Genomic DNA, 16,364 nt, shown 5'->3' with positions numbered 1-16,364 from the left:
ATGTTCCATTTTGTGGCTATACCATCCTTTATTTAGCCATTCACCTACTGAAGGACAGCTTGGTTGCTTCTACATTTTGGAAATTAGGAATAAAGCTGCTGTAAACATGTTTGCATAAAAGTTTTCAACTTCTTTGGCTAAGTATCAAAGAGAGCAATTACTAAATCATGTGGTAAGAATACGTTTAGCTTTGTAAGAAATTGCAAAACCATCTTCCATAGTGGCTGTATCATTTTGCATTCCCACCAGCAATGAATGAGAGTTCCTGTTGCTCCACATCCTCACCAGTACTTGATGATGTCATTGTTCCCGATTTTGGCCATCCTAATAGGTACATAGTGTTATCACATTGTTGTTTTAATTTGAATTTTCCTATTTTCCTGATGACATATAATGTGGAGCTTATTTTCATATGCTTATTTGCTATCTGTATATCTTCTTTGGTGGGATGTCTGTTAACGTCTTTGGCCCATTTCCTAAAAATATATTTATTGATTATGCTATTACAGTTGTCCCATTTCACCTCCTTCACTCCACTCCATCCTGCCCACCCCTCCCTCCCACATTCCCCCCTATAGTTCATGTCCATGGGTCATACTTATAAGTTCTTTGGCTTCTACATTTCCTATACTATTCTTACCCTCCGCCTGTCTATTTTCAACCTTCCATTTATGCTACTTATTCTCTGTACCTTTTCCCCCACTCTCCCCTCTCCCACTCCCCCACTGATAACCCTCCATGTGATCTCCATTTCTGTGGTTCTGTTCCTGTTCTAGTTGTTTGCTTAGTTTGCTTTTGTTTTTGTTTTAGATGTGGTTGTTAATAACTGTGAGTTTGCTGTCATTTTACTGTTCATATTTTTTATCTTCTTTTTCTTAGATAAATCCCTTTAACATTTCATATAATAAGAGCTTGGTGATGATGAGCTCCTTTAACTTGACCTTATCTGAGAAGCACTTTATCTGCCCTTCCATTCTAAACGATAGCTTTTCTGGGTAGAGCCATCTTGGATGTAGGTCCTTGCCTTTCATGACTTGGAATACTTCTTGCCAGTCCCTTCTTGCCTGCAAGGTTTCTTTGGAGAAATCAGCTAACAGTCTTATGGGAACTCCTTTGTAGGTAACTGTGTCCTTTCCTCTTGCTGCTTCTAAGATTCTCTCCTTCTGTTTAATCTTGGGTAGTGTGATTACGATGTGCCTTAGTGTGCTCCTCTATGGGTCCAGCTTCTTTGGGACTCTCTGAGCTTCCTGGACTTCCTCGAAGTCTGTTTCCTTTGCCAGATTAGGGAAGTTCTCCATTATTTTTTCAAATAAGTTTCCAATTTTTTGTTCTTCCTCTTCTCCTTCTGGCACCCCTATAATTCGAATGTTGGAATGTTTCAAGATGTCCTGGAGATTCCTAAACCTCTCCTCATTTTTCTGAATTCTTGTTTCTTCATTCTTTTCTGGTTGGATGTTTCTTTTTTCCTTCTGGACCACACCATTGATTTGAGTCCCAGTTTCCTTCCCATCACTATTGGTTCCCTGTACATTTTCCTTTGTTTCTCTTGGCATAGCCTTCATTTTTTCATCTAATTTGTGACCAAATTCAACTAATTCTGTGAGCATCCTGATTACGAGTGTTTTGAACTGTGCATCTGATAGGTTGGCTATCTCTTCGTTGCTTAGTTGTATTATTTCTGGAGCTTTGATCTGTTCTTTCATTTGGGCCATTTTTTTTTTTTTTTCTCAGCAAGCCTGTTCTGTAAAGGGGCAGAGCCTTAGGTGTTCACCAGGGCGGGGTAACTCTGGTCCCTGCGCTGTGATGCTGTATGTTGTGGGGGGGGGCCTGAGAGGGAGCAATGGCGCTTGCTCCGCTTTCTGCTGGATTTCAATCACTCCCTCTGCTACCCACAATCAAATTGGGCCCCTCTGGTGCTGATTCCCGAGTGGGTGGGTGGGCTTGTGCACGCTCTAGACCCCTGCACAATGACCTCTCCTGTGAGGCTGAGAGTTTCTCCTGCTGCTGCCCCAACCCCCACGGGTGTTTTCAATCAGAGGTTTGAGGCTTTATTTCCCCTGTGCTGGAGCCCTGGGTTGCGTGGTCTGTTTTGCTCCCCCGCCGTTTGTGTGTGTGTGTGGCCATGTGGGGTCTGCCAGTCACCCCGCTGGTGAGTCCTCTCTGCCCCGGCTGCCTGTCTCTGCCCCTCCTACTGGTGTGGATGAATGTTTCTTCTTTATCTCCTTGGTTGTCGGACTTCCATGCGGTTTGATTTTCTGTCAGTTCTGGTTGTTTTCTGTTTTTAAATTGTTGTTGTCCTTTTGGTTGTGCAAGGAGGCACAGTGTACTACACCTCTATCTTGGCTGGATTGCTCTAATTTTTTTTTTTTTTACCTCACCACTATGTTTGGGACATCTTTACATGTGGAAATACAGAGATATTCATCATCTCTACTACTCTGCATACTACTTTAGTGCAGGTGTAAGCCATATTTGTATGATCTATATTCTACTGAATGATAGCCACATCCTTTCCTTTTCTTTCCTTATCTCCCTCCCCCTCCTCTTTGCTTCCTTCTCATTCTTCTCTACCTTCTTCTTATTCTCCTTTTCTTCATCCTTTTAATCTTTCTCCTGCTTCCATTTCTCTTTTTCCTCTTCCCACTTCATGCCACTCCTCTTTTCCGTGTCCTCCTCTCCTTCCTCGTCTCCTCACACCCTCTTCTTCTTTTTGATCTTCCCCTTCTTTGCTCAAATGTAAACTGTTTTGCAATAAGCACACTTGCTTTCTTCATTTTGATTTCTTAGCCCATATTCTTTCTTTTACTTTTTGCTTCTTCCATTCTTATGTTAGGAGTCTGCTTAGTCTCTCCTGTACTCTTATAACTATGGCCCATGATATTCTCTCTCCCCCCATTCTGATTATTCTATAGTTTTCTTGGATTTTCATTTTCATTGATAACTAAGGTGAGAGATATTCCCAGCTTTGTTGATGATTACATAGTAATCCTTATCAGAGCCAAGCTAGAATTCAGCTCTGGATTTTGGACCTTTGGTCTTTTTACTAGATTGAGTTGCCTCATCACGGTTGAGGTTGAGGTTAAACATAGGCTCACAATTAATATACATGTTAAACAAAGAAGCAAGCAAGCAAATGATAACAACAGCAAACCAAAAAAAAGGAGGGAAGAGATGAATACTCAGTAACTTAACTAGAAAGCATTGAATTTAGTGTTCTCTGCTCAGTAACTTATTTTCAAGCAAATTAAAAAAAATAACTTTTTGTTGGGAACCGCCCTGCCTGGTTTCAGAGGCTGTAACCCCTCATGGTTAAGGCTGAGTCAGAGTTGGGACCATAAGCCACTAAGGAGACAAAGCTTATCTCCCTGGCAGAAGTGCCACCTCTGCCCACTTCACCCTGCTTGGCCCTGAGCTTGGCCAGTTAGCCAATGACGGGTAAGAATCCTCAAGGGAGGATCAACCTAAGACAGGCTCTGGTCACGAGGAATAAACTCGCAGTGAAGGACTTGGGGGGCTGTGTAAAAAGGGGGTGATGGACCCTTGCCCCTCGGCTTTGAAATAGCCTGAGTCCTCATTCTGTCTGCAAGAAGTCTCCTAATCTCTTGGCTGCCTTACTTCCCTTGCCTGACTTAAGCCTGAAGCAATAACAGAGAGCAGTGCAGTCCTGTGCTGGGAGGGGCGGAGTCCCTGGGGAATCAGGCCTAACAAAAATACATACATTCCTGTGAAACCTACTTAATTTGTACCTTCAGTTTAAGAGATAAGGGTCCAGACCTGAGATGAGTCTGGCGCCTAAAGTTTTATGGCCCTCTAACTAATTGGCTGTAACTCAGAATAAGCCCTCAGAGTTCTCTGTAAATCTTGTATTGTTTAACCCTTACTGACTGACAATGATTGATGAGCTTTATCTGTATTCCTATGCGAATGAACCTAATAAAAGCCCCTGGAGAGAGAGGCTCAGGGCCCTTCTCCCCTTGAGAGAAACGGCCACCTTTCCTCCCCAAGCAGACCATGTCTTGGTAGTCTTTTTGTTCGTCAGTGCCGGACCTGGGGGGCTGCGTTAAAGCCCCCTGACAACTTTTTGTGAACATTTGCATACTTTGTCCCAAAGTTATTAAAAATGTATAACTGTTAACCTACCCAACCCAACAATTATATATATTTGAGACCTAAGCTTACAGAGCTAAAAGGAAGCATAGTAAATAGAGTCAATAATATCTGGTCTTAGAGGTAAGGTGATCATGCCTGACACATTAATTTCCTTTTCAGAATTAAAGGAATTTGTATACAGAGTTTGTATATACTATAAGATATCGTCGAGGTTGTCAAGGGGAACCATCACAAATCAATAAAGACATTATAAACTGTGATTGAAAAATAAAAAAGAAAATAAATAAAACAATTGTAAAATATGTGATTAGGTAAACTAAGTTTGGAAGATGAAAACAACTGGTCTTCTTAAGTGTATCTTGGCACTAAGTTTTGCAAAGTCAAGGTCTCTCTGTATGTTTTTTCTCATGACCGCCTTTGTTTCTCCATTGGTAGTAATTGCTTCCTGCTCTGGAGCATTTATTCCAAGCTATATACTCAACCATGATTTTTTATATTTTTGTGCATTCAAGATATATTAATGGTTAAATGAATTAAACAAGAAGGTCATTTGACTGAGGTGTCTCTAATGCTATGGTGGCCTATGGAAGCAAAACCAAATCTAAGCCTGTAAATGCCTGAAGGGTACAAAATTGAAACCTAAGGGCCAACAGTCACAAATAGCCAACTAGGCTGTAAGCTATAGCCAATCAATAATTGCTTTGCTTTGCTTTTGCCTCTTCTCTATAAAATTCTCTCCCTGAGCCCCTGTTGGTGAAGTGCTCTAACCACTTCCTGTTTGGCACTGCCATATTTGAATTGATTTTTGCTCAAGTAAACTTAAAACATTTTTAATTTGCCTAAAAAATAAAATTTAGTATATCTTTTAACATTATAAAGTAAAAAGACCACATTTTAAGACCAGATGGAATTTTTTTATGCTGATGAGATTTGTCTTTTAAAATAAAAAGATTAAAACACAGTCCTACATTGCTTCAAGTGTTTAAGAACCGTTTTTTGAGAGAAGGGGGCGTTTTCCTTGTGAACTGCCTCCAGACCCTGTTACAAACAAGAAGCGCCCGCCCACTGTCCGCTATACCTTTGGAGGAGTGAGGTAGTTACAAAAACAACACCACCACCACCCACCCCACTCCTGCCTTTCTGTCCCTGGGTATGGTGACTAACACCTCTGTGCCTTAGTTCCCCAACTATGAAATGATGATAACAATTGTGCTTCACACATGGAATCGTTCTAAAGGCATTAAATATCTAAGTGCTCAGTACAGTGCCAGGCACAGAATAGAACTATATGGCTTTGAATGACTATTTCTACTGCTATTATGACGACTACCAGTACCTCGACTATTACTAGCACGAACAAGTCTCCCTCCTTCCATATAAGTTTAAGGATTTATTGGCTCCAAATGGCTTTGGCTGTGCCTACAAACAAAAATCATCCACCAGAGGTGACGGTGTGCCACTAATGAAACAGTGAAAGGATGTATTGCAAGATCTAAAGTCAATTCTGACAGAACAGCCCCCAAAGTGTTTTCAGTAATGAAGTGACGTTGGAGTAAATGTAAAATCTCTCAGATGATTGCTCGGAAGGACGTCCCTCTCAGCCGGATATCTAATGTGCACTTTAAAAAAGTCAGTCATGTACTTTGCATCTTGCTTCTCCAAGGTAAATACACTTCTTGAAGATAGAAGCTGTATTTTCTGCTTCCGCGCATTTCCTGAAGCGTTGAACGCACTGTTTCACAAATTGCAGATGTTCAATAAACATGTTGATTAGCTGCTGAGGCAGAGTTGAGGGGAGGGGAGTTAGGAATAAAATATTCTCTAGTTAATAGCAAATTGCTTCCCTACTTAAAAATGTATTTGCATTTTATTATCGTTTTTTTTTTACAGTTTCTGAAAAATACTTTAGTTGATATTTGTCATTTGAGTTTTATACAATTGTGTAAACTTCATGAAAATTTACATTCTTCCAAAGGGTCCCTGTAAGATTTTATATTTTTATATTGTTTCAAAATACAAAGAAGTGTTAGGGTAAAGGCAAGTCTGTTTCAATCACTCTTCATGACATTTTGAAATTATAGCTGGTAGGGACCATGTTGTTACAGTCTACACACCCAGCATAGCACCTGGAAGACTGGGGAAACTTAGCAAGTCATGGAAAAGTAAATGAATAATTTAATATATTCTCCACATTCTATCGCTGAAGCAACTGAGGGCCAGTAACTTGCTCACAGTCACATCGTGGCATAGAAGGGACTAGAAAAATGCTCTTTGATGTCCTTGTGCTTTAAATGTGGATTTCACATTTAAATTGTAACATGGAAAAGACTTTAAATTTAGTCTTTGAAAAATTTTTTATTCTAATGTACGTGAATAAATCAAATTCGTAGGTTAATATCTGCTATATTTCAGGAAGGCAGTAGTAGGTTTGTTCATACAGATCAAAGGATTGTTTTAAAGGGAAAGTAAAACAAAATGTCTTTTGAGTAGCTTGTTCAAGGCCTGCCCATCTATTCATTTCTTTTTCCCTCCCATAAATGTCCTTTTCTCTGCTATACAGGGTTAGGGGTTCCCAGCCACTAGGAAAGACTTTCTGTTATAACCATTTGTGTGTCTTCTTCAAGGCAAAACATATCTGCTTCTCTGTGTATCTTAGACTTTTAAGCGATGTTGGTTATTTGTTGATTGATTTTCTGCCATTTTACAGCGTGAAAAAAAGGAGTCAAGCTCATGTACTTGTCTGAAGGGGCCCAAGCTGTCAGAAATAGGGACAATTGCCTGGATGATAACGCTCAGTGACGCCCTGCACAATTTCATTGACGGCCTGGCGATCGGGGCTTCCTGCACCTTGTCTCTTCTCCAGGGACTCAGCACTTCCATAGCCATCCTGTGCGAGGAGTTTCCGCATGAGCTGGGTAAGGGGCTCTGCTTGTGTTGCAAAGTCAGTTGGTGCTTCTTGGTTTCAGTGGAGTGAGACATTTCAGGTGACAGACTTAAAATTTCTGCTCATGGCGTTGAAGTAGAGAAACCCTTGTTAGACATGGATTATCTTTCATCCCAGCCAAAAATTGTAAAACCTCTTCATTTGATATTTTCTCCTCCTTCTAGGGGACTTTGTGATCCTACTCAATGCAGGAATGAGCACAAGACAAGCCTTGTTATTCAATTTCCTCTCTGCATGTTCCTGCTATCTTGGGCTAGCTTTCGGCATTTTGGTGGGCAACAATTTTGCTCCAAATATTATATTTGCACTTGCTGGAGGCATGTTCCTCTATATTTCTCTGGCGGATATGGTAAGAAATTTTAAATTTTTATCTTGTTTTAGTTTAAAACTTATAAATAAACATCTTGGTTACAATTTGACTCAGGGTGAAAGGAGGTTGTTTTTGTTGTAATCTAAAACATTGCTGGTTTAACACATAACTCTTTTTGAGTACTCTGTACTAATAGCAGTTTGAAAGGGATTCTCATTGATTCTTTAATCTATGATCTTATTGATAGAAGGGGAAATAAATTATTTTTGTTGAAGTAGAGATAGTTTCCCAAGATTTTTTGTCCTGTAGATAAAACTTGTATTCTATTATAGTATGTCCCTTGGGAGTTTTTCCTACTCTTTTGAGAGGACATCGCATTGGAAGAGGAATAACTTCTTTTGCAAATAGAATTTTGTTATCCCAAAGTTCTAAACAGTGAGAACATTTTGGGGTTAAACCCAAACTGGCAAATTAAAATTGGATAACATGTACTTGGGTCAGTTTATATTTGTATCTATATTTATGTCTATGTATTTATTTGTGTGTGTGTGTGTGTGTGTAAGAGGCAGAATATCAATGATCTTGTGCATTTTCAAATGAATCATTGACAGCTTTTTAGAACATGAAGAGGTGCTAAGTGTATGCAAATCAAGGACTATTTCCTTTGCATTTGGAACTGAATATGTATTACAGACATAATTTAGTAATTTAACTTCCTCCATCTGCATCTTGGCTACAAATGACAATTCTCTAACTGTTCGTTGTGCTGTACTGACCCTAGAACCACCACTGCATTTAGGTTTTTCTTCACAGGATTGGTGTCTCCTACTCTGTGCTAGGCCCTCACTTCTCCTTTCTCTGATGTAAGAGCAGAATCCATTAGAGCGTTTAGTTTGCGGAAATAATACTGATAAATGATGCTGTATATATTTACAGCGTTTTCACTCTTTTCAGAGTGGTTTCACCCATTTTATTCTCATACCAATTTTCTTAAATCGGGCCCGTGATTGACTGGAGACCTTTCGGATGCTGGTGTTGTATAATGCACCACTGCAGCCGTAGCAAGCATTTTGGATTATGTTTTTAAAAATGGCATTTACAGGTCTCCACATGGAGCCTTTTCAGTAGAAGTTACCTGCTGAGAAAGGGTAGATCTTAGACACAGAACTTGGGGTTTTAATTGCTTTCACTGTAATGAGATTGTTATAGTCTTCAATCCTAGAGCAGTGCATAATTTATTTAAAAACCTTGTAATTTTGTGAGGGGTAGAGCAAGCGAAAGGACACAAATTGAAAAGAACAGAAATGACATGTATAGTGATTGCTAAAAAATTGTTTGCTCACATACCATGGATGGCCATTTCGATACTGGGCCTGAACACTGATGGGGAACTGGGTGACAGAAGAGATCAGGCCGTCACTCACGGGGCTTCCTGTCTGCGAAGAGGGGGACTCAACATTCAACACACAAACAAAATCACACACATGACTAAGAATGACAAATACAAAATCTGTGAAATAAAAGTAAAGCAGTATATATGATGAGAAAGGAAAGTGAGGGAATCTAATGTAAGTTACAAGGGGCTAAGAGAGGCCTTTCTAGGAAAATATGATTTAAGTTGAAACCTGAAGGATTTAGCTCCTTGAAAAATTGGAGGCAGAATAGTTCAGATAGAAATTTTGGTGAGTTTGAAGATTTGAGGAAGTAAAGAGGCTGGATGCATTTGAGATCCTGCAAGAATGGTGTGGGTGGAGGAGGGCAGAGAGAGAGAGAGAGAGAGAGAGAGAGAGAGGAGAGAGGAAAAGAGAGAGAATAAGATGAACTAAATCCCATTCCACTGGTTGACTAACTCACTCGGGGAACACTATTTTAATACCTTTATTCTTGTTGATGTCTAAGAAGGCTGGATATTATTATTGTGCTTTCTATGCGACAACATTTAAACATCTGAAATAAATGACCATCCTCCACCCCCACAGAAATCTGTAGATGACTATTTTATGCTTTACCACAAGATGGCAACAGTTATCTGACAATGTATCTTCCTTCTAGTTTCCAGAGATGAATGATATGCTGAGAGAAAAGGTGACTGGAAGGAAAACCGATTTCACCTTCTTCATGATTCAGAATGCTGGCATGTTAACTGGGTTCACAGCCATTCTGCTCATCACTTTGTACGCAGGAGAAATTGAATTGGATTAGCAGGAAATGGAGGGCGGGGTTGCTAGGGAAGGCATTTAATAAATAAAAACATCTCCAAAAGGATTTTAAGCTGATCCTGTTTAGGTAAAAGATAATTTTTTCAACTGTAAGTTGAGGAAACTTGTTATTGCTTTCAGATCTGTGAAATAGGCCAATATTTGTTATTAAAAATGTTTCAAAAGGTTATCGGTTCTAGTCTGAAAAGCCTTGTATACAAGATCTTTGGTAAATACCCACTTTTTCATGTATCATTCATATTATAAAGTCACCACAAAGCAAGAAGCATTCAGTCTGTAATCACTTAGACATCAAAACCCAGAAAAAAATACAAGCTAGGTTTCATAAGCTTTCAAACCTCTATGGTAGTAGGGTCGGAAGTTCAAGTGGTTTCAGAGTGTTTTTCTTTTAATTAATTTGTTCTAGTTCTTTCATGAGCAAGGACATCAAAATACAGAAGAGAATAAAAACATAGATACAACGCAGATACAAATGATTCCTAGGCCTTACTGAACCCAGGAAAGAAAGTGCTCACAGCTTTTGTTGTTTCATATTTTATTTAGGTATTTATAGTATTGTTTTGAAAGCCATTCAATATGAATTATGAAATCATTAAAGCTTTACTAGCCTAGTATGTTTAGTTTTTATTTGATACTTTATCTCTAAGTGTAAACTCTACAGATTTCACAAAAGGCAGGACTTGCTTCTCACAATGCAGGCTGTGGGCGCACCAAGCAAACGGCAGGTCGGGGTGCAAGGCTGGGGACCCACAACTCAGTTTCCGTGTACACTGTGTTTGCTTGGCGACGGCGAATGCTCTGTTGGCTTGTAGAAAGAAATTGAATGTTATTTTAAGTAATCTTCTTTTAAAGATGAACACAATTATTTAGCAAAGGATATTTTAAATAAATGCAAAACAACAGCTGGACTGCCGCATGTCAAGGACTGGTTGCCTGGAAAACATACATTCCTTAGGGCTTTGAGAGTCATTCAGAAAAGACTTCTTTGGTGTTCAGTCTGCATTTTTCCTGTGTGGTGTACTTTGGGGAAAATTCTGCACACCATGGTTATTTTTCTACCTTTTAAAAAAAATAGAGGCTATTTTCTCATTTAACTGATATAGAAAGTTGGTCTGAGATTGAACATCCTAACCTCAATTCACACTCCCAAGTCACTTAAGGAAAGATGATTTGACAGTGAATAAAATGATTTATAAAAGCCAATAATGATCTCAGGAATTACATTTTCCCACAGACTACAAAATGGTGTCACGTAGCCATAATGCAGATCTGATGAATATTTACCATGTGTATGAATGTACATTTCATTTTATGACTGACAATTAAAAAATTATTGTTTGACCAAATAGTAAATACCTTTGAAACCATGCGTTTTGTCATCATTATTAATTTTAAGTATGCATCTTGAGTGACTTCCATATACTTGGTATTATGGGGGAGAGAGATAAATCGGAAATTGGCGATGTGTTTCTTTCAAGGATATTTAGCAAATAAAAACTACAAAGATTAATAATTGCTCATTCAAACCAGTAAGCATAGGATCTATTTTTATCATGTCATCTGTTTACACAATTTTAAGAAATAATCGTCACCTTTTTGAAGCACAGACGGTATGTCTGGGTTAGGACACTGTTGACAACATGCCCTCAGAACAAACTCTCGTTGGCACAGACCGCTGTGCACGTGCACCGTCTGGGCATCGTGTGGTTTTCTCCCGCGCTGGCCGCCTGCTGGCCCTTCTCTTCAGCTGTGAGTTGAACACAGGCAATATGGCGCGAAGGCCCAAAAACCAAAGAGAAAATTGCTACTTATTGGAGACTATGGTTGCATGACTGGAAATGGAAATGGAAACAGAAAGCCGTGATTAAAGTTATATTATCCTAGATAACTATTTGACAAATATAACTCTATCAGTCAACATGTCTTATACTGAAGCATTCATTGTACCAGTTGAACCTTCTCTAATTTTTAGACTTTAGATATGCTATGACAAAAACCAAAAATGATTCCAAAGCATTATATATTGGGTTATATACTTTTATTTTTGCATTATTAAACTTTTAAAAATGCCTAATAATAGCTTGCACTTTTTGAGTGGTGTATCAGATCCTGTCTAAGTCTGTTCAGGCTGCTGTAACAAAATACTACAAGCTGAGTAGCTTATAAACAATAGACATTCATTTGCACAGCTCTGGAGGGTGGATGTTCGAGACCAAGGCGCCGGCAGAGTTGGTGTCTGGTGAGAGCCTGTTTTCCGGTTCACAGACGGTGCCTTTTTGCTTTGTCCTCACAGGGTGGAAGGGGCAAGGGAGCTCTCTGCAGCCTCTTCTGTAAGAACACTAATCCTATTCACGAGGGCTCCATCCTCCTGACCTACGCACTTACCAAAGCCTCTTCCTAATTCCATCATCTTTGGGGTTAGGATTTCACCATATGAATTAGGGGAAATACAAGCATTCAGAACATAGAAGACCCCTATTCCCACCTGAAGAATCAGAGGCTCACACCACGTTATTCTCACACTCAGAGGTTCATTGACTGGAGTTCAGCTGATTGAGCCTGGGCTTTTGCTGGGTGGCTCAGCTTCAGACTGGGGGGCTTCCAGGCTGGGCTGCTGCAGTAGGAGGTGTGCGAAGCCATGTGGCCAAGGGCATGGTGTGTGATGCTAAGACAGGGGAAGAGTGCAGAAGTACAAAAGGATTCAATCCACCTTAAGTGTTGTCTACAGGCTATCTAGGATTTCATTTTACTTGGTAGAAATATCTAAGATTGATAATAACTCATCAGAAGCTTCCAAAACCACTTCCTTATTCTAACTTGAATATTTATTCTGGTTCCTTTTATTCGAATACTCTTTTCTTTCCTTTACCAGTATAAGTTATTAAAGTGTGGACGTGTGGCTGCAACACTAGTTCATTGCTAGTTAAGTCAGGATAGTTCGTGTTTGCTCAGTTTGCAAGTCTGACGCTGCCATGCTCGCTTCTATAGCAGTTGCTCAGTGTGGCCAACAAGACAGTTCACTGGTTCGACACTTCCCGAATAGCATTTTATCCTAGCCTTTAGATGCTTAGTAAAGCCTTCCTGAATTGGGTGTTTCCAATCTACGATACCTAAAAAGGTTTCTTTAACTAGGAGCTTCAATTTTACAAAAAGTAATTAATCGAGACAACCAAAATGGCACTATGAGTTTATCAGGTAATTAAAGGTGTCTTCCTTTGGGGCTTTCTTTGATTTTTTTATCGATAGGCTACCATGATTTCCAGGTGCTTTTTCAGTTAAGGTCCATTACAGTACAAGAGATTCTTAACTCTATAATAAATACATTCCCTCACACTGATGTTGCTATAGCTACTGTCTCACCAACACCTACCTGACCCTTTGTCTTCTCCCCAGCTGTGGGTGGCAACACCTACATTAGATTGCATTGCCCTTGGCTTCTTTTCTGTGCCGAGTATGCACAAAGCATCCTCTCACGGCCATTTAACTTTCTCTATTGGGAATTCCCAACTTCTCTATGTCTCATAATCAGTGATTTTACTAGTAAAATTTCAGGGAAGCTAAAGTGGCGCGATAAACCCCAAACTCCAAATACCTGTTCTATTCATTCTAAGATAGGCATTTTCCCCCAATTTTAACATTTCCAAATGACATGCCACAATCACTGGCTACCAGGGGGCATTGTTGAGGTTGTTGTAGTTGTGTGAAAATGAAAATAACCTGTTGGGGTCTGGGCAGGCCAAGGAAATGCCAGAGTCGCTGTTTAGGCTGTGATGGTGTGTAGGAACGGGCACTCGAGCCTGCCAGGTTTACTCTCCTTCCCAGGAAAGGAGAGTGGTAGAAGCGGCGCAGGGCTGGCGGGCAGTTTCCTGATCAGTGGGGCCCGGGCTCCTTTGATCTGTCATCTTGGGCTTCTGACTTCAAGATTACTTCATGTTCTAAGGTGTTTGCTGGAGGCATCCAGCCTTATAGTCCAAATTGTACATGCCAGGAAGGGGGATGGGATAGAAAAACCAAACACTCACAGCCAGCTCTTTATCACTCTTGAAGAAGCTTTCTCAGAAGTAATAGACAGTATTCTAGTTATATTCACTGGCCAGAATTAGCTACACGGCCGTACCAACATGCAAGAGAAGCCGGGAAATGCTTTTATTTGGCTACACTGCTCCAGTAATATCAGGGTTCTGTTATTAAGAAGCAAAGAATGGATGTTGTGTAGACTAGTGGCCATCTCGGGTATGACAGGTTTGTGTCCAGTTCACCTGAGGGACTTACTGTTCTAGATGGTTCTGACACAGCCAGTCCAGGGAGCTGCTGCTTTTAGGGATTCTGCTGACTCATTTTCAGATTAAGTGTGTATCATCACCTTGACCATTTTAACTATGCTGACGTACATGACCAGTCTTACCAACAGTATAGTGCATACAGGTTATACTCATCTTTGTACTTCCTCTGTCTGAATTTTAAGAAAACCAAAAAACAAAACAAAACATTCAAACCCAAACCTTTTCTATGGACTTTATCTTTCTGTTTAAAACACTTCTGATTACCAGGCTCATATCTAGGACTATGAAATTGTCAGCAGAAATTGGCAAAAATAAATTAAAAAATCATTTATTCCCTCTCTCCCAATATGGGTCATTATAGCTATTTAGCATAAGCATAGTTGGATCAGAAATGTTATTATCTGATTTTTGTATATAATAAAATGGTGGCCACTGGTGACGTCAAATCTCACCATCATTTAGTTTGGCCAGACACAGCGAGATTGCCAAAGACAGGTTTTAATGGGTGGGCTTGTAACCGGCACATAACAGTTGCGCTTCTACTTCGGGGACTGTACGTGTTATCCCCACAACGGCAGAGCCCAGTCTGTGGGAAAACCCCAGCAAGGCAACATGAGGATAATTATCACGATGTGTGTGGTCACCAAAGGGATGGTCTGATTAAGGGTCATGGGGAAGAAAAATAAAGACGTAACATTATAAATTACAGCCGATAGTCTCTCAGGAAGAATTCAAATCAGAAATGCTTCCCTCCCTCAAAAAGCTGAGGAAGTTTTTAAAACCTGTCTCGTTTTCAATTTTGTGGCAAGTTCCACCAGAGGGCCTCACTGTCGTTAGGGTGGACGTGGTGGGCTGGGACTGGCTCCCTTCCAGAAAACAGGCTGAGAGGGTGCTGGCAAGTGGTTTTGGAGGTCAAGTGAGGGGACTTGTTGCTGTGTTTGGCTTGACCTTCAGTACTAGAGTTTGTTGGGACAAAGGGTACATAAATATTCTTTTGGCCTAGTGGGAACCACTTGGGATGTGAGAGATCTGGTTTGGAACATTTTAAAATCTTTTGTAAGAGGGATGCCTTCCTGAGGACAGAGAAGGTCAGTACTGAGTGGACTTCTGGAACCAAGGATGGAGCCAGGTGGGAGAACTGGAGAACTGGAATACACCATCGGAGAGGAACCCCTCTGGAGAATCCTAACACGGTTGGTAAGAGAAAGGATTAGCTTTTTAAAAGTTAATTTATTTCCCATTACAGTTGGCATACAATATTATACTAGTTTCAGCTGTACAACATAGAGTGATTACATACACTATTATATTAGTTTCCAGCATACAACATCGAATGGTTAGACATTTATATTCCCCAATGAAGAGAAAGGTTTAGACAGCATGAAGCTATATTCTGACTGTACCAGTCAAGTAAGAGCTTCATTCTGCCTCCTTTTACCTCCTCCATCCCAGCACTTACCCCTGGTGGGGCCTGAAGCCACAGCTAACAAGCAGGGGGCGTAAGAGAGATGGAAGTCTCATGTTTTTATAAAGATGGAAGTACTGATCAATAAATATATTGGACTGGGTACTTGCAATAATTGACCTGAGACTATGTCTTAAAGTGATTGTAGGACTTTATGTTCCCCCAGAGTCTGTGTGAGAACCGTCATTGTGCCGGCCCAAGTTTTACCCAGCTCCATGCCCCGGGCATGTGAGGAAGAAAACCCAAGTTGTTTCGGGTTCACCATGTAAGAACTGCATGGCGATATGCTGATTCCATATGCACTTTAAAATCGGGACTCACGACAACCCTGTGAAATGGGTTCTATTTTTATTACCAGGCCAGGCTGCAGCTGAGAAGCTAAGAGCTTGCAAAGGGGCCACATGCTCTGCGTGTATGGTTGGGGCTGTGCGTGACTGTAGTCCTTCCCCCAGCACTGCTGACCCCGGGCAGTGGCTGCAAGCAGCAGGAGGAGAGCCCCTTCCTCCCGCAGTGTCCCTCAGGGCTCTCTGCTGAGAAAGCTCAACAAGGGGCTCAGGGTACAAGAGAGATGCTTAAAAGAATTCTGCTTGTTAGGGCAGAGCATGTGCTGAAGGGTGAATCTGGAGCTCAGAGGCAATGAAGTGATATGTAGCACAGGGAGTATGACCAAAATGACACGTGATGATGGGACTTTGTGCACTTGCTATGTTGGGGACATGAGTTTTTCAATTGTACAGAACAGGAACCCACCTTCCCCCATCTGTTTCCTGCTTTTTATCCCAGGGACTGGCCCATATGGACATCGAATGATTTAGCCAGTGGAAAACTTCAACAGGAGATTGGAGGAGGGAGGAGAGTGAGGATAGGGTGTCAGTTTCCTGGACTGGGCTGTCTTCCCGCGGGGCGCCTGTGCTGCCTGTGTCGCACAAGCAAAGGGCAGCTCCTCTCCAGGAAACAAGCCTCTTCCAGGCACAGCATCTTTCGTTACCTGCAGGAAACGGCATTTCCACTCTGTCCTGTGTTGGACCTTTAG

The 16,364-nt window shown here is 40.8% G+C and overlaps 1 protein-coding gene across 3 annotated transcripts in view; it reads left to right on the top strand.

Annotated features, from left to right (window-relative positions):
- The window catches only part of SLC39A8 (solute carrier family 39 member 8), a 67,620-nt gene extending 56,670 nt beyond the window's left edge, over positions 1 to 10,950 (top strand). For all 3 annotated transcript variants that reach the window (XM_071221264.1, XM_053922156.2, XM_053922154.1), the window contains 3 exons: positions 6,818 to 7,025; positions 7,219 to 7,403; positions 9,417 to 10,950. In XM_071221264.1, the coding sequence (XP_071077365.1) occupies positions 6,818 to 7,025; positions 7,219 to 7,403; positions 9,417 to 9,566 (543 nt within the window). In that variant the 3' untranslated portion in view covers positions 9,567 to 10,950. The remainder of the gene's footprint in view (positions 1 to 6,817; positions 7,026 to 7,218; positions 7,404 to 9,416) is intronic.
- Positions 10,951 to 16,364: the final 5,414 nt, after the last annotated feature.

Source organism: Desmodus rotundus, chromosome 4, assembly GCF_022682495.2.
Source record: "Desmodus rotundus isolate HL8 chromosome 4, HLdesRot8A.1, whole genome shotgun sequence".
Classification (NCBI taxonomy): Eukaryota; Metazoa; Chordata; class Mammalia; order Chiroptera; family Phyllostomidae; genus Desmodus; species Desmodus rotundus.
Note: the sequence above shows the minus strand (reverse complement) of the source record. Positions and strands in the feature narration are given on the sequence as shown.